The sequence below is a fragment of the Lissotriton vulgaris genome, chromosome 2_1, assembly GCF_964263255.1.
Source record: "Lissotriton vulgaris chromosome 2_1, aLisVul1.2, whole genome shotgun sequence".
Lineage (NCBI taxonomy): Eukaryota > Metazoa > Chordata > Amphibia > Caudata > Salamandridae > Lissotriton > Lissotriton vulgaris.
In genome coordinates, this window is record NC_141687.1 from 831,079,466 (window position 1) to 831,104,522 (window position 25,057).

General features: G+C 49.7%; 1 protein-coding gene across 1 annotated transcript in view; it reads left to right on the forward strand.

The window, feature by feature from the left end:
- Positions 1–24,522, forward strand: part of PCNT (pericentrin) — a 1,129,672-nt gene extending 1,105,150 nt beyond the window's left edge. Inside the window, exons 48-49 of the mRNA XM_086956243.1 lie at positions 23,492–23,619; positions 24,130–24,522. Of these exons, the coding sequence (XP_086812369.1) occupies positions 23,492–23,619; positions 24,130–24,152 (151 nt within the window). The 3' untranslated portion in view covers positions 24,153–24,522. The remainder of the gene's footprint in view (positions 1–23,491; positions 23,620–24,129) is intronic.
- Positions 24,523–25,057: the final 535 nt, after the last annotated feature.

Sequence of the window (25,057 nt, forward strand, 5' to 3'; positions counted from 1 at the left end):
AACAGCGAGAGCCTTCGTGGGACAGCTCGTGCCCGCCTCCTGGTCGTCGTCGACGCCTCCTGGTCCACGTGGCTGCAGAGTCAAGAGTCTCCTTTTCACCTGATTGCGTGCGACATCATCTGGTTCCTTCCTGGTTCCACCGGTCACTGGCTAGTGGATGTGAACACTGTCCCCTCTGCTTTCAGGTCTCCATCTTCTTCGATCCGCCCTTGGATCCATCCGGACACCTCCATCCTGGTCGCCTGCAGCATCTTTCTTCAAGGCTCTATTGACTTCAGGGAGGAAACCCAACACTTCCACACCTATGCACCCGCAGCCCGTAGGTTAGGTAACGTGAGCATTTCAGTGCTCCTGTAGGGGGTGACTATCCTAGTGTCCAGTTCTCCTTTAGCTTCAGTCGTAACTAACTGGAACTGTCCTTAATCTAACACTTTGTAATTTGTTCGCGCCCATTGACTTTGAATTGAAACCCGCGTGTGTGTTCAAGTACTGCACAGGCGTCCCGTGGGCCTCTTGCTCCTTACCTAAGGTTAGGGTAGTGTAGCCCCAGCGATTCTAGACCCTCTGGGCAGACTCACTTTTCCTATCGTGATGCATATGCCATTTACTTAGTATATGGTTTGCCGTGCCCCTAGGGCACCATTGTAAATTGTGCGACTTACTGTATTTTTCTTAAGTCTTGTTATGTGCTTAGCCCTCTGACCTCATAAAGAGTTCAGAGGTGTTTGTTGGTAATAAATATATTGTTTATTTTCATAACAACCTGTGTGGTGTCCTTTCATGTGGTATTCAAGGGATTATGTATGGTAAAACAGCTGGCTTCACATGCCACAAGAGTTTAGCCTAAGACTGCTTTGTCCACGCTACCCCTAGGATAGCTGGTCTATAAGGTTGACTTACAACCAATCACCATAAGGGTTGTTTGGACTGATACAAGATGATCACTAGAACTAGTGAGCATCATATATCAGGCCAACTTCTCACATTGGTGTGCAGCGGTTTGGATTTGAGCTTGCTGTTATTTTTACCAAATATTATCTTGAGATAATCATTTTAAAGATCACATAAGGTACCATAGGTACATATAACCAAGCGTAAAATACTCTGAGTTCCACTGAACTAACTGTTGTAGTAAAAAGGGCCTAGCACACCCTGACTACAACTCTTAGCAAGGGATCAGTAGGAAAACCCATAGTGTAGGTAGGTGCACACACCACACCTCACTAGAAAGCATGTCTATCACAGGAGAATCCACAGTGACTCCCCTTGTGATTAGTGACCCTCCACAGATCCTTTCCAGATATGCAGCACTCAGTTTCCAGGAGATGAGGCAATTGTGCACCTCCAGGAAATTGAAACAGGGTTCCAACCCTACCCTTCCTTTCCTGTTAGGACTCTTAGAGACCTATGATGCCCGAAAGGCCTCTAACCCAGGCCCCTCGGGGTCAGCAGAAGGAAGCATGACCCCCTTAGAAGATGACCCTGACTCTAAACTCCCTGATACAGAGAATATAGATGAGGATGGAGAGGTAGGGGAAGATTCTGATGGAGAGATAGACAATGGCCTGGGCCAAGTCAGGAGACTCAGTCAGGCCAACTTAAGCCTACATGGGGCTAGGTTTGGGGGAACCCCAGACCTAACCACAAGGAGGCCTAGCTTGGGGAATAGAAGAAAAAGTTCTCACTCTAGAGGCTCCATCACTTCTATTCACTCCAATGTCTCTCGTGCCTCTGCTCTGAGGAGGATGACTTCCCCTCAGAGAAGAGAGCACCAGGCAAAAATGAAAGAAGTCAATCTGAGGATCCAAAGGGAAGAACTTGCCCTTGCCAAAGAGAAACTTGCTTTTGCCAGAGAGCAGAAATTGAGTGGGATAGAACCCACTGGTGGCAGCAACATCCCTAGGGATACAGACAGGTCATATGATAGCAGAGACCTGGGTAAGATTGTGCCCCCCTACAAGATAGGGGATGACATCCACAAATGGATAACTGCTCTGGAGAGGGCCTGCAAAGTTCAGCAGGTACCCCAGAGTAAGTGGGCAGCAATCTTGTGGCTCTCCTTTGAAGAAAAAGGTCGAGATAAGCTCCTCACTATTAGAGATGAGGATGCTAACAACTACCCTGTCCTGAGAAATACTCTGATTGATGGGTTTGGCCTAACCACTGAGCAGTACAGGTTGCTGTTCAGGGATACCCAGAAAACTCAGTCTCAGGATTGGACTGACTTTGTTGATTGAGCCACTAAGGCTCTGGAGGGCTGGTTACTGGGCAGTAAAGTTACAGACTATACATGATTGTATAATTTGGTTGTAAGAGAACAGATCTTGAATAACTGTCAGAACCAGCTGTTGCATCAGCACCTGATTGACTCAGATCTGACCTCTCCCCAAGAATTGGGAAAGACCAAAAGGGTGGGAATCAGAACCAACAAAAAGACCAGAAGTCTTCCACAGGGCCCCAACAATCCAAGGAGGGTGGGTCCCAAGCTTCCCAAAAGAAGAAGAATGATGGTCCTAAGAAACCATGGTGCCAATACTGTAAAAGTAAGACTCACTGGTTTAGTGAGTGCACCAAGAAAGGCTCAGCTCCTACCACTACTTCCCCTAAGGCACCTGCACCCCCTAGTACAGTTAGTAGTGGTAGTGTAACCCCCAAGGCTATAGTTGGGTTCACCCTGGGAACTGAGGTGGGTTCTGACTTAGTCAGAACACCTACTCAGGCTGTTCTTGTTTGTAGTGGGGACATGGATATGTCCCCTACTGTAAGTCCCAGTACTCTGGGCAAATACAGGTAAACGCCTTAAATCAATGGAAAAATGGCTCAGGCCTACAGGGACACATGTGCCAGTGTCACCATGGTGACACCAGGCTTTGTGGAACCTGAGCAGATCATACTAGGTTCAGACTACCTAGTGACCAATGCTAGCAACGTCACTACCAATCACAGTATGGCAATTGTTAACTTCTCCTGGGGAGGGGTAACTGGCCTTAAGAAGGTTGTAGTTAGTTCAGACCTCCGAGTGGAATGTCTTTTGGGCAATGATTTGGAATCCTCACTATGGTCAGAAGTGGAGTATAGGACTCATGTGGAAATGTTAGGTCTCTCAGCACATGTCCTTGCTATGACCAGGTCACAGACAAAGAAATGCCCAGCTGAACAAGTGCTGGATCCTGGAACAATGAACCAGACAACACCCAAGAGGAAGAGCAGTAGGTTTAATGCAGTGCCTTCCCCCCTTCCTCAGGTGGGGGGTCAGCCCTCTGAGGAGGATGACCCAGAGAACCCAGAAGGAACTGTCCTAGAAGAACTTGAACCTGATCAGGTTGAGTTTCTTGGGACAGGGGGGCCTTCCATCGCAGACTTGAGGCAGGCACAGTTAGACTGTTCCTCCCTTGAACCCCTCAGACAGCAAGCTGCTGCTGAGGCTGCAGGGAATGCTACAGGTACCCACAAAGTGTACTGGGATGAAGGACTCCTATACTCAGAGGCAAGAGACCCCAAGCCTGGTGCTTCCAGGTGGCTGGTCATCCCTTTGTCTCTGAGGGGGTTCCTTCTTACCTTAGCCCACGGAATTCCCCTTGCAGGTCACTTGGGCCAGAACAAGACTTGGGACAGGCTTGTCCCTCACTGGCCCCACATGTCTGAAGACACAAAGGAGTTTTGTCGCTCCTGTGTCACCTGTCAAGCCAGTGGCAACAAAGACCCCCCTCATACCACTACCTGTGGTAGGGGTAGTACCCTTTGAAAGAGTGGGGATTGACATTGTTGGCCCAATGGACCCCCCAACAGCATCTGGGCACATATTTATACTGGTGGTAGTGGATCATGCCACCAGGTATCCAGAAGCTATTCCCCTTAGGACGACTACAGCTCCTGTGGTGGCCAGGGCCCTACTTGGAGTCTTCTCCAGAGTGGAGTTTCCTAAGGAGGTTGTCTCTGACAGAGGTGCAAACTTCATGTCAGAATACTTGACTGCAATGTGGAAGGAGTGTGGTGTAAATTACAAATTTACCACACCCTATCACCCACAGTGCAATGGGCTTGTGGAAAGATTCAACAAGACCCTAAAAGGGATGATAAAAGGGTTACCTGAAAAGCTTAGTCGAAGATAGGACATCCTTTTACCCTGCCTCCTGTTTGCTTACATAGAGGTCCCACTGAAGGAGGTTGGCTACAGCCCTTTTGAGCTTCTGTTTGGGCATCCTGTAAGAGTACCCCTATGTCTAGAGAAGGAAGGAAGGATGGGAGGTTCGAGGCATGTGGGCTGCTGAATTCATATCTGTGCATAGATCGCCGCCTAGTGTTGGGTCCGGATGATTGCACATTGTTGTCCTGGAAGAGTCTTCGAAGTATCACGAGATAGGTGGCTCCTCCCCTGGACTACAGTGCGCATGGGCATCGCCTCCATCCCCAGATTGTTTTTTTCCGCCATTGGGTTCGGATGTGTTTCGGTTCCCTCTGTCGGAATCGATAGTTGTTCAACTTTCTAACTCGAGACCAAAAGGTCTGTAGGCTGAGCGTCGGTATCGTTTCGTTCGGGTTTCTTGTCTGTTTCTCAGCTCCGAACTCTTGCTACCCATCCGCGTGCTCTCGGCGCGGACGGGCCTACTCTACGCTCCAGCCATGGAACGAACTCCGTTCAAGAGGTGCCCGGTGTGCACCTCCAAGTACTCACACCTCGATGTGCACCCTGTGTGCAACAAATGTTTGTCACCGGACCATGACGAGGCCAGATGTATGGCCTGCTCGAAGTTCCGGTGTAAGAAAACTCTCAAGATTCGTCGGGCCGCTAGACTCCAGGCCCGGTTATCGGCTACCCCGGTGCCCCCGCCAGACAACATCTTCGAGGAATTTGTTGAAGACGACGACGCCATACAGGTTTCGGACTCTAGTCCCGCGTCCGAGGGGGATGCCTACAACGCGGGTGATGAGGACTTTGACGAAGCCGGCGACGAGGTAGGGGACGACGATAGGGCCATTGCCACCGTGGGGGATAGCTCGGAGGAAGAGCATCCCCGAACTGACTCAGGGGTCAACCCCCTTCATGCGGCCCAGGTCGAGGGATCGCCTTCGGGCCTTACCCAAGACCTCGTTACTAGTCCAGCAGCCCCGCCTCCGGGCCCGGTCACGGACATTTCTGAGGCGCCACTCCCGTTAACGAAAACGAAAGTGAAGCCATCGGGATCCACTCCCCCGGTTTCGAAACCGAAAGTGAAAGCTGCGCTGGTGCAGAAGGCTCTGGAGGCGTCAACTTCCAAACAATCCAAAATGGCCGACTTGAAGAGCCACGCCAAAATGGCCGACCCGAAGCCCTCAGGGTCGGCGCCGAAGGCGAAGTCGACCGACGCGGCTGCGTCGGCGCCGAAGATGGTCGGGGTCGATGACCCGAAGAAGGCTCCAAAGAAGCGTCAAGGCGATGCCGCGGCCCAGGCTTCGCCGGCGCCGGCCCTCAAGGACCAGGACCGTGATGTGTCGGCTCCGAAGAAGGTGCCTTTCGAAGAACCGACTCCCGACTCGGGGAGATCGCTCGAGCCGGTCAAGCCCTCTCCAGCCTTAACCAAAAAGGTCGCGGAATCCCTGCAACGGCTTCGGAAGGACACTGTGGCTCCCGAAACAGGGGATGTGGCGCCGAAGCACACGCCTAAGCCCGCGAAGGCACAGACGCCTATCCGCTTTACCCTGCCGCCTAAGTCGACGCCGAAGGCTTTCGCTCCGAAGCATGGGGCAGGCGTGCCCTCGAGGGAGGTATCGACGCCCAAAGCAGCATTAGTGGTGTCGAAGCCTCGGCTCCAGCCACTTGCAGAGGAAGAGCGTCGAGAGGTCATCATCGACGCCAATACTGGGAAACTGTCTCTCCTCAAAAGAAAAATCACCACGGAGCCGGTGTTGGAACATTTTCGGATTCCTCTCAAAAATAAGGATTCTGCGGGTACTTCGGCCCAGATAGAGCCTACGTCTCCACAAGCCTTAGAACACTCGCCAACGCGTTCGAATGCTGGGGATGTGGACGATGAGGAGGTCGAGTACAACTATCCGGCGTACTCGGATCCGGAGGAGGAACATGAACCTTGGTCTGCCGGAGGCGACCCAGAGGACCCGCAGTCGGGTCAGGAACCGCAGCTTTTTGCAGCAAAGACTTCACCGACGGAGGACTCGGCAGCCTTCAACGCTTTGATTGAAAGAGCTGCAGCTAACCATGATGTCGAGCTGCACTCAGACCCTGTGGATGAGGACTTTTTGTTTGACACTTTCTCAGTGGCTGAAAAGTCAGTCAAGACACTGCCAATGCTCAAGGGGGTGCTGAAGCACGCGACGGAGGTCCTCAAGGAACCCACTCGGGCGCGTGTCATCAATCCTCACATTGATAAGAAATATAAGGCAGCGCCCTCGGATCCAACATACATCAAGGGACACTTGCCACTGGACTCGTTGGTAGTATCCAACGCACGAAAGAGGGCGAACTCGCAGACCACTGGTGACGCTCCTCCCCCAGACAAAGAGTCGAAAATATTTGAGGCCTCAGGGAAACGGATTGCTGCACAGGCAGCTAATATTTGGCGAATCTCAAACACACAGGCCCTACTTGCACGCTACGATAGGGCTCATTATGACACCTTAGAATCACTACTGCAACACTTGCCTGACCAGTACAAGGAGGCAGGAGAAATGTTAATTCAGGAGGGAAAGCTCATCACAAACGCTTCCATCAAATGTGTGCTGGACGTGGCTGATACAGCCTCCAGGGCCATCAACACTAGCGTGTTGCTAAGAAGGCACGCATGGCTTAGGATATCAGGTTTCAAACCGGATATACAAACGACCATCCTGAACCAAACAGTTAATCCTGACCACCTGTTCGGCCCAGAGGTGGATGCGACCCTGGAAAAGATGAAAAAAGATACAGACACTGCCAAGTCTATGGGGGCCCTCCAGTCTCAGCAGTTTCGGGGTGGTTCCTTTCGCCGCTCCAATTCCAGAGGCACCTCAAGGGGTCAGGCATCGCAGTCCACACAGTATTATAAAAGTAATACCCAAACCTCATACACCAACAAGGGTAGAGGTGGCTACAGAGGCAACAACATCAAGAGCAGGGGACGTGGAAACAACAGCTCCAGGTCCACCACCGCCAACAAGCAGTGACGTCTTGTCACTGCCCCCCGACCAAACAACACCGGTCGGGGGGAGACTCCAGCAGTTCCTGCCCGCGTGGAAATCCATCACCACGGACAGGTGGGTCAAGTCTCTTATCCAGTGCGGTTACTGTCTGGAACTTACTTCCACTCCACCAAACATACCTCCAAGAAGCCGTCCTATGTCCGGCGAGCACTTGCACTTGTTGCAGCAGGAAGTTCAAGTCATGCTGCAAAAAGGGGCAATAGAGCTCGTCCCTCTGCAGGAAAGGGGAACAGGGGTTTACTCCCTGTATTTTCTAATCCCCAAAAAGGACGGATCCCTCAGGCCCATCCTGGACCTCAGGCCCCTCAACTGGTACATTCTCTCGGAGCACTTCCATATGCTCACGTTACAGCAGGTACTCCCTCTGCTTCAGCAGGGGGACTTCCTGGCTACGCTGGATCTAAAAGATGCATACTTTCATATCCCCCTGCATCCTTCCCACAGAAAGTATCTCAGATTTACGATTCAAGACCAGCATTACCAGTTCAGGGTTCTGCCGTTCGGGGTCACCACAGCGCCAAGGGTCTTTACAAAGTGCCTGGCGACTGTGGCGGCGCATCTACGACGCCAAAACGTCCACGTCTATCCTTATCTGGACGACTGGCTCATTCAGGCAAAAACAGAGCAGTGCGCCGAACACGTGTCCCGCACCATTCATCTCCTGCACGATCTGGGATTCTCTCTGAACTACCCAAAATCCCATCTCCAGCCCGCCCATGTACGGCAGTATCTGGGCGCGACGATAAACACTCTGGCGGCCACTGCGCAGCCAAATTCAGTGAGAATCGCCAGTATCCAGGCGCTGATCCAACGGTTCAGACCCCAACACTCGCTTCCAGCGAAGGTGTTCATGCAGTTGATAGGCATGATGGCCTCCTGCATCTCCATTGTCCCGCACGCGAGACTACATATGCGTCCGCTTCAGGAGTGCCTGGCACGTCAGTGGACTCAGGCTCATGGGCAGCTAACAGACCTAGTGTTGGTGAGCGGTCGGGCGTACAACTCTCTGCATTGGTGGAATCCACAAAACCTTTGCAAGGGCTGACCGTTCCAGGAGCCTGTGCCACAGATTATCCTGACAACGGACGCTTCTCTCCAGGGATGGGGAGCTCATGTACTCCACTACACAGTGCAGGGACTATGGACACTACAGCAAAGGAAGATGCACATCAATGTGTTGGAACTGATGGCAATCTTCATGGCCTTGAAGGCGTTCAAAGTACATCTGTGCAACAAGGTCGTGTTGATCCGGACGGACAACATGACAGCCATGTACTACATTCAGAAGCAGGGAGGCACACACTCTCCGCAGCTGTCTCATCTGGCTCAGAGCATGTTGAAGTGGGCCATTCAGAGGAACATCTTCCTCATGGCAGAGCATCTCCCGGGCAAGGACAACCAGATGGCGGACCTGCTCAGCAGGCACAGCCATCAAATGCACGAGTGGGAGATACATCCATCAGTACTCCAACCGTACTTCCAAAGGTGGGGTCATCCAGAGATAGACCTGTTCGCCACAAAGGAGAACGCCAAATGCCAAAGCTTCGCCGCCAGGTTCCCACACCCGCAATCACAGGGCAATGCGATGTGGATGAACTGGTTTTTTCCCCCAGCACCTCTGATACCGCTGGTGGCACGCAAGCTCAGGCAGCACTCGATGACTCTCATCCTGGTTGCTCCAACGTGGGCTCGCCAACCGTGGTACACCACGTTTCTGGAACTCTCCGTGGTACCGCATCAAAGGCTTCATCTCACTCCCAGCCTTCTGACGCAGAGCCATGGCGACATTCAGCACCCAGATCCGCAACAGCTCAACCTGGCGATCTGGCTCCTGAAGTCCTAGAGTTTGGCTACCTCAATCTTCCTCCCGATTGCATGAACATCATTCGGGAGGCAAGGAAGCCCACTACTAGAGCTTGTTATGCGGCTAAATGGAAGAGGTTTGTCATTTACTGTGTTAACCACGATATTGACCCACTAGATGCTTCCATTCAAAACATCATTTGTTACCTGTTCCACCTGTATCAGTGCAATTTAGCGTTCTCTTCCATCTGCATTCACCTGTCTGCTATGGCAGCATACCTCCAGAATAGGCAACACCTGTCACTTTTTAAGGTCCCTGCTATCAAGGCTTTTCTGGAAGGACTCAAGAGAGTCATTCCACCAAGGACCCCACCAGCTCCAGAATGGAACCTCAATGTGGTTCTTACAAGACTGATGGGTCCTCCCTTTGAGCCACTGCACTCTTGTGAGCTTCAGTTTCTGACTTGGAAGGTTGCTTTCTTAGTAGCAATTACATCGCTACGGAGGGTTAGCGAGTTGCAGGCGCTCACCATCCAAGAACCTTTCTTCCAAGTACATGCTAACAGGGTTGTGCTCCGCACTAACCCTAAATTCTTACCCAAGGTTGTATCTCAATTCCATATGAACCAGACAATTGAGTTGCCGGTGTTTTTCCGAAACCCAGAGACGCTGGCGGAGCGAATGCTCCACACCCTTGACGTTAAAAGAGCCTTGATGTACTACGTGGACAGGACAAAAGATTTTCGCAAAACCAAACAGCTTTTCGTTGCTTTTGCCTCACACCACAAGGGGAATGCTATCTCCAAAGCTGGGATCGCTAGGTGGATCGTGAAATGCATTCAAATCTGTTACGCTAAAGCTAAATGCACTCTCACTATCCCACCAAGAGCCCACTCCACCAGGAAGTTGGGGGCCTCTATGGCTTTCCTAGGTAACATTCCCTTAGAAGATATTTGTAGGGCAGCCACATGGTCTACCACACATACTTTCACTAAACATTACTGTGTAGACGTGCACTCCAAACAGCAGGCAGCTGTTGGTCAGGCTGTTCTCAAAACGCTTTTTCAGACTGCTGCAGCTGGCACGGGCGGCCGCCGCTAATGGAGGGACTGCTATGTATTCTATGCACAGATATGAATTCAGCAGCCCGCATGCCTCGAACTGCAAATGCTACTTACCAGTATGCATCTGTTCTTGGCATGTAGGGCTGCTGACATTCATATCGCCCACCCTCCTCCCCGGCGCCTGTAGCAGCTGCAGTCTTCATATATGTATATGCTCATAGCATGGTCATCACTCACATACTTCACTCCATCTCTGCCAATGGCTAAAAACAATCTGGGGATGGAGGCGATGCCCATGCGCACTGTAGTCCAGGGGAGGAGCCACCTATCTTGTGATACTTCGAAGACTCTTCCAGGACAACAATGTGCAATCATCCGGACCCAACACTAGGCGGCGATCTATGCACAGATATGAATGTCAGCAGCCCTACATGCCAAGAACAGATGCATACTGGTAAGTAGCATTTGCATTACCTCTCAGAAAACCTAAACTTGACATAGTGGACTATGTACTTGGTCTCTGCTCCAGGATAGCAGAGTACATGGAGAAGGCAACCAAAAACCTGGAGGCCACCCAAGAACTCCAAAAATCTTGGCATGACCAAAAGGCTGTCCTAACTGTTTATCAGCCAGGACAGAAGGTGTGGGTGTTGGAGCCAGTGGCCCCAGCAGCTCTCCAAGACAAATGGTCTGGACCCCACACAATCATTGATCAAAAGGGAGAGGTCACCTACCTGGTAGACCTTGGAACTCCCAGGAGCGTAGATTACAGACTCAAGGCATATGTTGACAGGGCGGGCATGGGCTTGCTCATGGCCACAGATGAGGGGCAGGAGGAAGAGAGTGACCCTCTCCCAGACCTGCTCACTCAGAACCCTGATGATGGGTCAGTAGATGGTGTGGTCTTTTCTGACAGCCTCTCTGAACATCAACAACGTAAACTGGTTCTTCAATCCTTTCGACATATGTTCTCTCTGACCCCCAGTCAGACAAACTGGTGCACCCATGAGGTGGACACTAGTGACAGTCTGCCTGTAAAGAGTAAAATCTACAGGCAACCTGACCACGTCAGGGACTGCATAAAGAAGGAAGTACAAAAGATGTTGGAATTGGGAGTCATTGATTCCTCAGAGAGTCCTTGGGCTAGTCCTGTAGTTCTAGTGCCAAAACCTCACACCCAGGATGGTAAGAGAGAGATGAGGTTTTGCGTAGATTACAGGGGTCTGAATGCTGTCACTAAGATAGATGCCCATCCAATACCTAGGGCAGATGAACTCATAGATAAATTGGCTTCTGCCAAATTCTTGAGTACATTTGACCTAACAGCTGGTTATTGGCAAATCAGGTTAGCTGAGGAGGCCGAGGCCAAGGCCAAAACAGCATTTTCTACCCCAGGAGGTCATTACCAATTTGTGGTGATGCCCTTTGGTTTGAAAAAGGCACCTGCCACCTGCTACTTTTCAAAGGTTGGTGAACCATGTTCTCTCTGGGTTGGATTACTTTTGTGCAGCATATCTAGAAGATATTGCGGTCTTCAGCTCCACCTGGGAGGATCACCTGATCCACCTGAGTAAAGTTTTGGAGGCCCTTCAGAAGGCAGGCCTCACTATCAAGGCTACCAAGTGCCAAATAGGGCAGAGTCAAGTTGTGTATCTGGGCCACCTTGTAGGTGGAGGCCAGGTTCAACCTTTGGAGAGCTAGATACAGGCCATAAATGACTGGGCTCCTCCAACCACCCAGACACAGGTCAGAGCTTTCTTGGGCCTGTCTGGTTATTACAGAAAATTTGTCAGAAATTATGGGTCCATTGTGACACCGCTTAATGATTTGACAAGCAAGAAAATGCCAAAGAAAGTTCAGTGGACAGTTAGCTGTCTAAAGGCATTCGATGACCTGAAGCAGGCCATGTATTCTGCACCTATTCTAAAGAGTTCTGACTACTCCAAAACCTTCATTGTCCAAACAGATGCTTCTGAGTTGGGTGTGGGAGCTGTTCTATCTAAACTGAATATTGATGGTCATGACCAGCCCATTGCTTTTATAAGTAGAAGGCTGACCCCTAGAGAGAAACGTTGGTCAGCTATTGAGAGGGAGGCCTTTGCTGTGGTCTGGGCCCTGAAGAAGTTGAGGCCATACTTGTTTGGAACTCACTTCACGAATCAGACCGACCATAAGCCCCTCTTGTGGCTAAATCAAATGAAGGGTGAAAACCCCAAACTTCTTAGATGGTCCATTTCCCTACAGGGGATGGACTTTACAGTGGAACACAGACCTGGTACTGACCATGGCAATGCAGATGGGCTCTCCAGGTATTTCCACTTAGAACAGGAAGACTTAACTGGTCAAGGTTAGTTTAATGTCCCTAAGTTTGGAAGGGGGTTATGTAGGAGAGTAGGGTCTGCAATCCTATGGTCACCCCAGATCTTTGCTTTTTGCTTCACTGGTTTACGACTTTCCCTGGCCTTGGGCCTGCTAATCAGGCCCACAGCCTCGCTGTTCTCTCTCTAAATTGACACAGATGTACTTTAGGTGCATTCGCCAATTGGCATTGGCTCACTCTTGTGAGTCCCTGTACATTGTACCTTAGGTACCCAGGGCATAGGTGCACCCAAGGCCTACCAGTGGCTGCAGCATGCAGTATTCCACCCCTGGCTGGCCACACAAACAAACACAACTGGCTGGTAACACAGCTGGAACAAGGTGGTTTAATCACCCTTTGCTGTAGATATAGTATACCTATATCTAACCCCAAAATGGACACATATACTCCTATAAGTCACTCCTATGGTAGGCTTTATCAATCCTGAAGGCAGAGTGCTTGGAATTATGTGAGATGGTGCTCTAGCATGAGCTGAGCCTGTCTGCAGCTTTCGGAACCATGTCCTTATAGCTGTTCCATGATAACGCTATACCATATACTCTTAAGTGCATTATAATCCTCGCGGTTATTGCTAACTTTGGCATAGCATTATCGAAACATGTCGTGTAAGGTGTCCTACGCTTTGGAATACTACCCCCTCGCCAGTTCTGGCGGCGGGGGTAGCATTCCACCCTTCTAGAGGGATAAGACATGTATGTAACTGTAACCCCGGTTAAAGTTAAGCAGAGCCTCAGCATCACAAAATGGATGCTGCCACCACAGACACAAGTCTGACCTCCTGCTGCTGGGAGTCCTTCCAGCGAGGGAGGCCTGGACAAAGGGTTTCCTGCCTTGGGAGGTGCTAGCACCACCCCAGATAGGATTTTGTGTATTGAGGTAGGGAGGGCTGAAAGGAAAGAGACATGCCTGGGGCACACAAGGTGTCCCGTGCATAACCCGGTTCAAACCAGTCGCTGGGGCACTCCAGCCCCAGCTCTGGCGCGAAACCAGACAAAGGGTAGGGGGTGTAACCACTCCCCTTCCTCGTCCCACCCACCGGATGGACCTAGTCACTAGTACAGCCCCCTTTAGCAGTATAAAGCTAGGAGCTGACCCAGAGAAAATTAGATTATCCTGAATCGAAACTTTACAAGAAGAAACTCTGGTCTTCGACGTTCTGCTGCACAGACAACTGAAGATATCTCCCTTGTCGCCAAGGAGTGACCACCCTGCACAAGCAGGCACCATCAAGCGTCCTAGCGGTTAACTAGTTCTAGTGATCACCTTGTATCAGTCCAAACAACCCTATGGTGATTAATTGTAAGTCAACCTTATAGACCAGCTATCCAAATGGCAGCATGGACAAAGCAGTCTTAGGCTAAACTCTTTTGGCATATGAAGCCAGCTGTTTTACCACATATAACCCCTTGAATACCAGGGGAAAGGACTCCACACAGGTTGTTATGAAAATAAACAAGATATGTATTAACTAACATACACCTGAACTCTTTATGAGGTCAGAGGGCTAAGCACATGACAATCTCTTAGGAAAAATACGTTTAAGTTGCACAAATTACAATGGTGCCCTAGGGGCACGACAAACCATATACTAAGTAAATGGTATAAGGAAATCAATAGAAGGAATGGAGCTGTCCAGAGGCTGTAGGATCGCTGGGACTACACTCTCCTATCTTTAGGTAAGTAATAGGAGGCCCACGGAACGCGTGTGCAGAGTATGTACTCACACGCGAGATGCGTAACAACGTCTATGGACAGTACAGTACAGTTCAAGAAAAAGGTGAGTACGGACAATCCTGACTGGTTAGGACTAAAACGACTGTGAATCTGGACACTAGGAGAGTCAATCTACCCCTGAGCACCGAAATGCTCTCGTTACCTCACCCACGGGCTGCGGGTGCATAGGTGCGAAGTTGTGTCGGGTTTCTGCGTTGAAGTTTATGGAGCCTGAAAGAAAAGATGCTGCAGGCGACCAGGAGGAAGATGTCCGGTGCGATCCCAAGGGGGGGATCGGTGATGCTGAAGACCTGAAAGGAGAGGGGACAATGTTCAAAGTCACTAGCCAGTGACTGGAGTGGAACCAGGAAGGAACCAGGTGCTGTTGTCGCGATCAGGTGAAGAGTGGACGCTTGACTCTGCAGCCACGTGGACCAGGAGGTGTCTTCGACGACCAGGATGGAGGCACGAGCTGTCCCACGCAGGCTCTCGCTGTCGGCGGTGTTGGTTCCGGATTCGGCGTCAACCTGCCTCGACCAAGGCAACCCACGCGGTGAGTGGAAAAGGCGTCTTGTGCGGACCAGGAGGGTCCGGGGTACTTCTTTTTTGGAAGGAAGCAAGGGCCAGTCTGGAGCAACCAGACCAGCGGTGCTGATGTCGTGGATCGTCGTCTAGGAGGCCACTAGCCAGCCGGCAAGTGACCAGACAACGCGTCGAGCAGCAAACAGGCAGAAGGGCCCCACGCAGATCTCATGGATGCTGAAGGGCTGGTCTTCGGTGCAGGAGCTGCTCGGGGCTGGGGCTTCTCAATCCCCAAAGCACTTCGTCGAGGTTACCTCAGAAGTCGTGCTGGAAGCGAAGTGCAGTTTCTTCCAAGATGGCCGGTCCCAGGTGTCTCGTCGCACCCACGGATCTCTGCTGTGCTGCAGATGTCAGTTGAGGTCGGAGAGGTCTGGGAATCCAGGTCTCGTCGGGCTCTGAAGTCTGGATCCTCGAGGGAAGACGACAAACTTCTGATTATTTTACATATATATATCTTGTTAAAACCTCTGTTTACCTTTGTGTGGTTATATATTTTCATATCACAGCAATTAAAAAAGATATTACAGCAATAATGGAAAGTTTGTTTGTAAATAGTTATTCAAGCTTGTACATATGGGACTTTATCTTGTACGTTTATTTATCTCCTGATTATTCTGCATATGTGTATCATGTTAAAATCGGTCTATGTATGTATACCTTTGATGTGTGGTTATCCATCTACATATTTATATATTTTACTGCAACGGCAGAGAGAAACCTTATTACTATTCTCCTCAAATCTCCCCAAACACCTATTCTGATATTCATACTCTTTCAAAATATCCTCTTAATAAATAACTTATCCCAAACCTCTTTTGCTACTATGAGCACCCTTTCCAAAGTTCAACCTGATCTATCTATCTTTAATTCATATTATCCAACTAACAGGCTCTCTCATCCCAAACCTCTTTTACTACAGCAGACTCCCTAATAACCCTTTCTAAACTCTTCTCTCCTGTATCCATCAATGATTCATTCATCCAGCTAACTGGCTCACATGTACACCACTCCCAGTAACAACTTACAGTTCGAGGCATGTGGGCTGCTGAATTCATATCTGTGCATAGACCGCCACCTAGTGTTGGGTCCGGATGATTGCACATTGTTGTCCTGGAAGAGTCTTCGAAGTATCACGAGATAGGTGGCTCCTCCCCTGGACTACAGTGCGCATGGGCATCGCCTCCATCCCCAGATTGTTTTTTTCCGCCATTGGGTTCGGATGTGTTTCGGTTCCCTCTGTCGGAACCGATAGTTGTTCAACTTCTACTCGAGACCAAAAGGTCTTTAGGCTGGGCGTCGGTATAGTTGCATACGGGTTTCTTTCTGACTCTCAGCTCCTATCTCTTGCTGCCCTTCCACGTGCCTTCGGCGCGGACGGGCCTACACTACACCCTTTGCTATGGAGCGGACTCCATTCAAAAAGTGTCCGCTGTGTCACTCCAAATATTCACACCTCGACGTGCACCCTGTGTGCAATACCTGCTTGTCGCCGGATCACCGCGAAGACACCTGCATGGCGTGTTCGAAGTTCCGAAGCAAGAAGACTTTAAAGATTCGCCGGGCCAATCGGCTCCAGGCTCAATTGTCGGCTTCGGCGCCCCCACCAGATGACATTTTCCAGGAATCTGTCGAGGGAGAAGACGACGTGCGAGAGTCGGACTCTGGCCCCGCGTCCGAGGAGGAAAACTACGACGCGGGTGAGGCAGACTTTGACGAAGTCTCCGACGAGGTAGGGGACGACGATCAGGCTTGTGCCACGATGGGAGATAGCTCAGAGGAGGAGCATCCCCAATCAGACTCAGGGGTTATTCCCCTTCATACGGCCCAGGTCGAGGGATCGCCTTCGGGCCTTACCCAAGATCTACCTATCAGTCCTACGTCCCCGCCTCCGGGCCCGGTCACGGACATTTCTAAGCCATCACTTATGTTGAAGAAAACAAAAGTGAAACCAACTGGTCACGCACCCTCGGATGCGAAACCGAAACTGAAAGTTGCGTTGGTAAAGAAGGTTCTGGAGGCGTCAACTTCCAAGAAAACCAAAATGGCCGACTTGAAGAGCCACGCCAAGATGGCCGACCCGAAGCCCTCGGGGTCGACGCCAAAGGCGAAGGCCTCCGACGCGACCGCGTCGGCGCCGAAAGGGGTCGGGGACCCGAAGACTGTTTCGAAGAAGCGTCAGGGCGACGACGCGCCTAGGCATGGGGCGTCGGCCCCGAAGAAGAAGCCTACCGGCGATCAGGCTCTCGAAGATAAGGGGTCGCTCGAGCAGGTGCAACCCTCGGCAACCTTTACAAAGAAAGTGGGGGAATCCTTACAGCGGATCCGAAAGCCCACGGTGGTTCCCGATCAGGACACTGTAGTGCCTACGCTCACGCCTAAGCCTACTAAAGAGAAAACGCCTATTCGTTTCACCCTTCCACCCAAGTCGGCGCCGAAGGCCTTCGCGCCGAAACAGGGCGGACATTCAGGGGAGGTGTTAACGCCGAAAGCTGCCTTGGTGGTGTCGAAGCTTTGGCTCCAACCGCTTGCGGTAGAAGAACGTCGTGAGGTCATCATCGACGCCAACACCGGGAAACTGTCGCTCCTCAAACGAAGGATCACGTCGGAGCCGGCGTTGGAACCTTTTAAGATCCCGCTCAAGAATAAAAAGTACTCTGCGGACTCTTCGGCTCTGGTGGAACCTGTGTCCCCACAGGCCTTGGAACACTCGCCGACTCATTCCCCAGCGGCCGATGCGGACGAGGAAGATGCCGAGTACAACTATCCTGCGTACTCGGATCCGGAGGAGGAGCATGTGCCTTGGGCCGCAGGAGGCGACACAGAAGACCCGCAGTCGGGTCAGGACACTCAACTTTTCGCCGCCAAGACGTCCCCGACAGAGGACTCGGCGGCCTTCAATGCTTTGATAGAGTGAGCTGCGGCGAACCACGATGTCGAGCTGCACTCGGACCCCGTGGATGCGGACTTCTTATTCGACACCTTCTCGGTAGCCGAAAAGCAAGTCAAAACGCTACCGATGCTTAAAGGGGTGCTTAAACATGCACCGGAGGTTTTCAAAGAGCCCACCCGGGCGCGGGTGGTCAACCCTCGCATCGACAGGAAATATAAGGCGGCACCCACGGATCCCACTTATATCAAGGGACACTTTCCATTGGACTCCTTGGTTGTTTCCAACGCTCGGAAAAGGGCGAATTCTCAGACTACTGGTGACGCTCCTCCCCCAGACAAAGAGTCCAAGATCTTTGAGGCCTCGGGCAAACGCATTGCTGCACAGGCAGCTAACATCTGGAGAATATCTAACACCCAAGCCCTGCTTGCACGTTATGATAGGGCCCATTATGACACATTAGAGGCCATTCTGCAACACTTGCCTGACCAATACAAGGAGGCAGGAGAGATGCTCATTCAGGAGGGTAAACTCATTACAAATGCATCCATCAAATGTGCTCTAGACGTGGCAGATACAGCCTCTAGAGCCATCAATACAAGTGTGTTACTTAGACGTCATGCCTGGCTTCGTATTTCGGGGTTCAAGCCCAACATCCAAACCACCATTTTAGGTCAAACAGTGAATCCTGACCATCTGTTTGGCCCTGAGGTGGATGCCTCACTAGAAAAAATGAAAAAGGATACCGAAACTGCAAAGTCAATGGGGGCTTTACAGAGTCAGCAGTTTCGGGGTGGTTCCTTTCGCCGTTCAAATTCAAAAGGCACCTCCCGGGGACAGGCATCCCAGTCCGCACAATACTACAAGGGTAACATCCAGCCCTCGTATAACAACAAGGGTAGAGGTGGTTACAGAGGCAATAATACCAAAGGCAGGGGACGTGGAAACAATGGCTCCAGGTCCACCACCACCAACAAGCAGTGACGTCTTGTCACTGCCCCCCGACCATGCAACACCGGTTGGGGGGAGACTTCAGCAGTTCCTGCCGGCGTGGAAGAACATCACCACGGACAGGTGGGTGAGGTCCCTTATCCAGTACGGGTACTGTCTACAGCTTACTTCCATTCCACCAGACATACCCCCAAAAAGCCGTCCTATGTCAGGCGAGCATTTGACCTTGTTGCAGCAGGAAGTTCTAGTTATGCTGCAAAAAGGGGCAATAGAGCTCGTTCCATTGCGAGAGCGGGGAACAGGGGTTTACTCCCTCTATTTCCTAATTCCCAAGAAGGACGGATCCCTCAGACCTATCCTGGACCTCAGGCCCCTAAACTGGTACATACTCTCGGAGCACTTCCATATGCTCACGTTGCAGCAAGTGCTTCCCCTGCTCCAGCAGGGGGATTTTCTGGCTACACTGGATCTGAAAGATGCCTATTTTTATATCCCCCTACATCCTTCCCACAGGAAGTATCTCAGATTCACGCTCTTAGACCAGCATTACCAGTTCAAGGTCCTGCCGTTCGGTGTCACCACGGCACCAAGGGTATTTACGAAGTGCCTAGCGACTGTGGCGGCGCATCTCCGTCGCCAAAACGTCCACGTCTTTCCTTACCTGGACGACTGGCTCATTCAGGCAAGGACGGAACAGCAGTGCGTAGACCATGTGTCACGCACCATTCATCTCCTGCACGATCTGGGTTTCTCACTGAACTACCCCAAGTCCCATCTCCAGCCCGCCCACGTGCGACAGTATCTGGGCGCGACAATCAACACTCTGGCGGCCACTGCGCAGCCAAATTCAGTGAGAATCGCCAGTATCCAGGCGCTGATCCAACGGTTCAGACCCCAACACTCGCTTCCAGCGAAGGTGTTCATGCAGTTGATAGGCATGATGGCCTCCTGCATCTCCATTGTCCCGCACGCGAGACTACATATGCGTCCGCTTCAGGAGTGCCTAGCACGTCAGTGGACTCAGGCTCATGGGCAACTGACAGACCTAGTGTTGGTGAGCGGTCGGGCATACAACTCTCTGCATTGGTGGAATCCACAAAACCTTTGCAAAGGCCGACCATTCCAGGAGCCTGTCCCACAGATTATCCTGACGACGGACGCCTCTCTCCAGGGATGGGGAGCGCATGTACTCCATTACACTGTGCAGGGACTATGGACACTACAGCAGAGGAAGATGCACATCAATGTGTTGGAACTGATGGGAATCTTCATGGCCTTAAAGGCGTTCAAAGTACATCTGTGCAACAAGGTCGTGTTGATCCGGACGGACAACATGACGGCCATGTACTACATCCAGAAACAGGGGGGCACACACACTCCACAGCTGTCTCATCTGGCTCAGAGCATGTGGAAGTGGGCCATTCAGAGGAACATCTTTCTCATGGCATAGCACCTCCCGGGCAAGGACAATCAGATGGCGGACCTCCTCGGCAGGCACAGCCATCAGATGCACGAGTGGGAGATACATCCATCGGTACTCCAACCGTACTTCCAAATGTGGGGTCATCCAGAGATAGACCTGTTCGCCACAAAGGAGAACGCAAAATGCCAAAGCTTCGCCACCAGGTTCCCACACCCCCAATCACAGGGCAATGCGATGTGGATGAACTGGTCAGGCAGATTTGCGTACGCTTTTCCCCCAGCACCTCTGATACCGCTGGTGGCACGCAAGCTCAGGCAACACTCGATGACGCTCATCCTGGTTGCTCCAACGTGGGCTCGCCAACCATGGTACACCACGTTTCTGGAACTCTCCGTGGTACCGCATCAAAGGCTTCATCTCACTCCCAGCCTTCTGACGCAGAGCCATGGCGACATTCAGCACCCAGATCCGCAACAGCTCAACCTGGCGATCTGGCTCCTGAAGTCCTAGAGTTTGGCTACCTCAATCTTCCTCCCGATTGCATGGACATCATTCGGGAGGCAAGGAAGCCCACTACTAGAGCTTGTTATGCGGCTAAATGGAAGAGGTTTGTCATCTACTGTGTGAACCACGACATTGACCCGCTAGATGCTTCCATTCAAAACATCATCTGTTACCTTTTTCACCTGTATTGATGTAATCTAGCGTACTCTTCCATCCGCATTCACCTGTCTGCTATGGCAGCATACCTCCAAAATAGGCAGCACCTGTCACTCTTTAAGGTCCCTGCTATCAAGGCCTTTCTGGAAGGACTCAAAAGGGTCATTCCACCAAGGACTCCACCAGCTCCGGAATGGAACCTCAACGTGGTTCTTACAAGGCTGATGGGTCCTCCTTTTGAGCCACTGCACTCTTGTGAGCTTCAGTTTCTGACTTGGAAGGTGGCTTTCTTAGTAGCAATTACATCGCTACGGAGGGTTAGTGAGTTGCAGGCACTCACCATCCAAGAACCTTTTTTCCAAGTACATGCTAACAGGGTGGTGCTCCGCACTAACCCTAAATTCTTACCCAAAGTAGTCTCACAATTCCACATTAACCAAACAATTGAATTGCCGGTGTTTTTCCAAAACCCAGAGACGCTGGCGGAGCGCATGCTCCACACCCTTGATGTGAAAAGGGCCTTGATGTACTATGTGGACAGGACTAAAGATTTCCGCAAAACCAAACAACTTTTTGTTGCTTTTGCCACACAACACAAGGGAAACGCTATCTCCAAGGCGGGGATTGCTAGATGGATAGTAAAGTGCATTCAGATCTGCTACGCTAAAGCTAAGCGCACTCTCACTATCCCACCGAGGGCCCACTCCACTAGGAAGTTAGGGGCCTCTATGGCTTTCCTAGGTAACATTCCCTTAGAAGATATCTGTAGAGCAGCCACATGGTCTACCACACATACTTTCACTAAGCACTACTGTGTAGACGTGCATTCCAAACAGCAGGCAGCTGTTGATCAGGCTGTTCTAAAAACGCTTTTTCAGACTGCTGCAGCTGGCACGGGCAGCCGCCGTTAATGGAGGGACTGCTATGTATTCTATGCACAGATATGAATTCAGCAGCCCACATGCCTCGAACTGCAAATGCTACTTACCAGTATGCATCTGTTCTTGGCATGTAGGGCTGCTGACATTCATATCGCCCGCCCTCCTCCCCGGCGCCTGTAGCAGCTGCAGTATTTATTCATACAAACACATATGCTCATAGCATGGTCATCACTCACATTCTTCACTCCATCTCTGCCAATGGCTAAAAACAATCTGGGGATGGAGGCGATGCCCATGCGCACTGTAGTCCAGGGGAGGAGCCACCTATCTCGTGATACTTCGAAGACTCTTCCAGGACAACAATGTGCAATCATCCGGACCCAACACTAGGTGGCGGTCTATGCACAGATATGAATGTCAGCAGCCCTACATGCCAAGAACAGATGCATACTGGTAAGTAGCATTTGCATTTCCCTCTACTAAACCATCAATCCATTTTTGGGCTCTGGAGTAGCATGGTACTTGCCAAAATCACTTCTCCTCATCATGGATAGTAAGTACTATATAAATACAATTACTCTTCGCTGAAAGCTCTAGCTTATACACTATTATTCCTTGTTTGCCGGAAGAGTGTGTGGTACTCTATTAAATGAAGTGTGGGGGGAGGGGGCAGTTGGGAAGTGTCCTTTTTTATCTTATTCAAATGAAATGGGCACTTTCATATGTGTGGCCCCTTGAGCTACAGTGTAGTGCAGGGCTTGACAAATCCACTCGACTGATAGCATTTGCGAGGTAAATTTAATGAGGTTGAGCTATTTTTAGGTCCTACTCGCCCTTTCTGGCGAGTAGTAGTACATACTAACTTCTGTCCTCCATCTTTGAAAACGGAGCAAATGTGACAAGATAACAAGTTTTAAAGGCCTTTTTATTGCTCACAAATCAAATGAGCAATAAAGATGCCTTTAAATCTTGTTATCTTGTCACATTTGCTCTGCTTTCAGAGACTGAGGTAAAGTAGGTTACTGTTAGGTCGAGAAGATTTTTCAAGGTACTAGACCTGCAGGACTAGTACCAATTTTTAGATTTTTCGAGCCCTGTAGTGGGACACAGCCTTAGCACGAAAGGTATCTGGCGAATGCCAAAACTATCTCTGCAGCCAAATCAAATATCTTCATAGTAGACACAGTATCCCTGAATATTGGAAATGTAAACTATAGTTCAATGTGATAGGCAAGAGGCAGTTTTTCTCCACCTTGCCTTGCAGTGCCCAGCAACGTACGACTACTAGAGCAAGTGTGCAAAATTCTAGAGGCGGTGGCTTGTTCAAGCATACCATTTACACCAGTACTAATGGTATATATAAAGGCATATATAGAGGTTAATAATTGGTTTATGAGATTTGTTGTATTGCCATTCCTGCTAGCGAAATGTAAGATGACTATGCTTTGTCTATAGGAATCCACTCCCACAATACAAGCCTCAGCCTCATCTAATTTATGGTATTGACATGTCGACGACTTATTGTAAATAGCTCTACTCCGCACTCAAACTTAGATATTTGGGAGCCTTGTAGATACTACCTTATGGCACACATGCCAATGAATAACAAAAAGCCTGGATAACAATTAGGTACAATAGCATCCGTAGAGGATTAGGTTCTTCTAACCCTTTAGACTGCACTTCTATCTAGTTAAGTGTGAAACTAGTAACTGTGTGAAATGTGCTGTGAAATGGAAAGATATTGAAATACTGCATGGTATGGATGCAAAAACCTTGCAAGCCAAGTATATTGGAATATAGATTTGTTTATGCCAGTTTAATTACAGTGTTTATACTTGTTTGAACTAAGGTAATATAGAAATAAAAAATAAATGAAATAATGGTATGTGATGATGAATGTGTTCAGTGTTAAGGACTCTTAAAGTGTGAAGAAAATGTTAAAGGATAACAGTAACTTTGTTTTGCTCCTAGATCACATACGGTATCAACATCCTCTCCAAACAGGTCTCGCACGTCCTCAGATGAACCAGAGCACTCCCTTTTGGAATATATTCGTCATTTAGAGGTTGTTCAGCAGAGATTAGGAGGACTGCAACAAGGTGTGTGTTCTTTAATCTCATATTGTTCCTCTCTGGTGCACTAGTGTAAACTGAATTGATCATGTCTAGCCATATATGAGAACTTACCCTTATGCTCCTGGCCATAAGCTGAAATTTTCCGTCTCTCCCTGAATGGGGATTTCTCGCCTGCACTTGACTATGACCAGGCATTCCATTCCAAGAAGGGATTTTAGTCACTGTGCCTAGACTAGAACAAGTTTTCCACTGCTGCAATTGAGTAGATGTTATTTATTCTGCCTAGTCCTCAGCAGAGATATTCCACCTTTCTGCAATGCCTAAACCTAGATCTCCCACCTTGTGTCCTTCCCTCGACAAAAGCTAACTCTGTTGACCTATCTTGCATTGAAGTGCCCCTGTGCAATTGAAACAAAAAAGTCATTTGACTTGTATTAACACTTCATGGACCCATAGCAGGTTTAAGTATATTGTTTTACTGCTGCTTGAAGGTCTCACTGGTCATTGTTGTTGCATTTTGTTCCATACCTTTAGGAGCATCCCAAGGACACTTATGAAAGAGGAACATGAAGTAATCTGAAACCCCAGCTATGGACTGATAAACTGAATCTGAGTGGATCTCCACAAATAGAGAAAATCATGTGGCAAAAACCGCCGAAAGAGCACCCAGTGTGCATTTTGAGTACAAGCTATGGAGTTTCTCAGTGCAGAGCCATCTTTCGAGAACCAATTGAATACCTTGGTTGCTTTTGCACATGCACCTTGGAGGATCTCTGACAGCATGGTTAGCTGCAGCTTGGGGATGAACTGGAGTCCAGATCTGTGTATAACAAGCAACAGTTTTTTTTTTTACTTGTATTTTTTTTAAAACTGTATAGCTGGATTCTTTGTACAAAGGAAATAAAAATATTTTATGAGTCTCTTTTATTCCTGTTTCAACGTAGTCTCTATATATTAAAGTGATATCAACTGAGTGCTTGTGAACGCTATAATGCTTTTGATAATCTGAGTGCAGTTATGAAATATTAATATGTACTGTGCAAACTGCTCAACTAAAGTCACACGTAACGTGAACTAATTGAGGGGCTGTCAATCTGTGTGTAGAACCACCACTGCGAAAGGTTCAGACCTCTGTTCTTAGTCCCTTCCATTGTCCTTTAGAATGGTTTTATGTATTTTAGTCTGAATTATTGTCACGTTAAATTTTTTTAAACCTATTATTTTTGCTGTTTTATTTTGTTTATTGCGTTTTGTATCAGTTCTTGGGTCTCACTTGACAGGGCAGCTATCTGCCAGAACTTGTCATGTGTATTGTGATTGTGTGTATGTATATATATGTGTGTGTGTGTGTGATCTGAAAGAAACAGGTTAGTATTAGATTCCTTACCTTAGAATATCCCCAGGCGTCAGACTGGATCTCGAAAGTTTTGCGTAGCAGTACCCCCTGCGCGTCGGTAGGCGT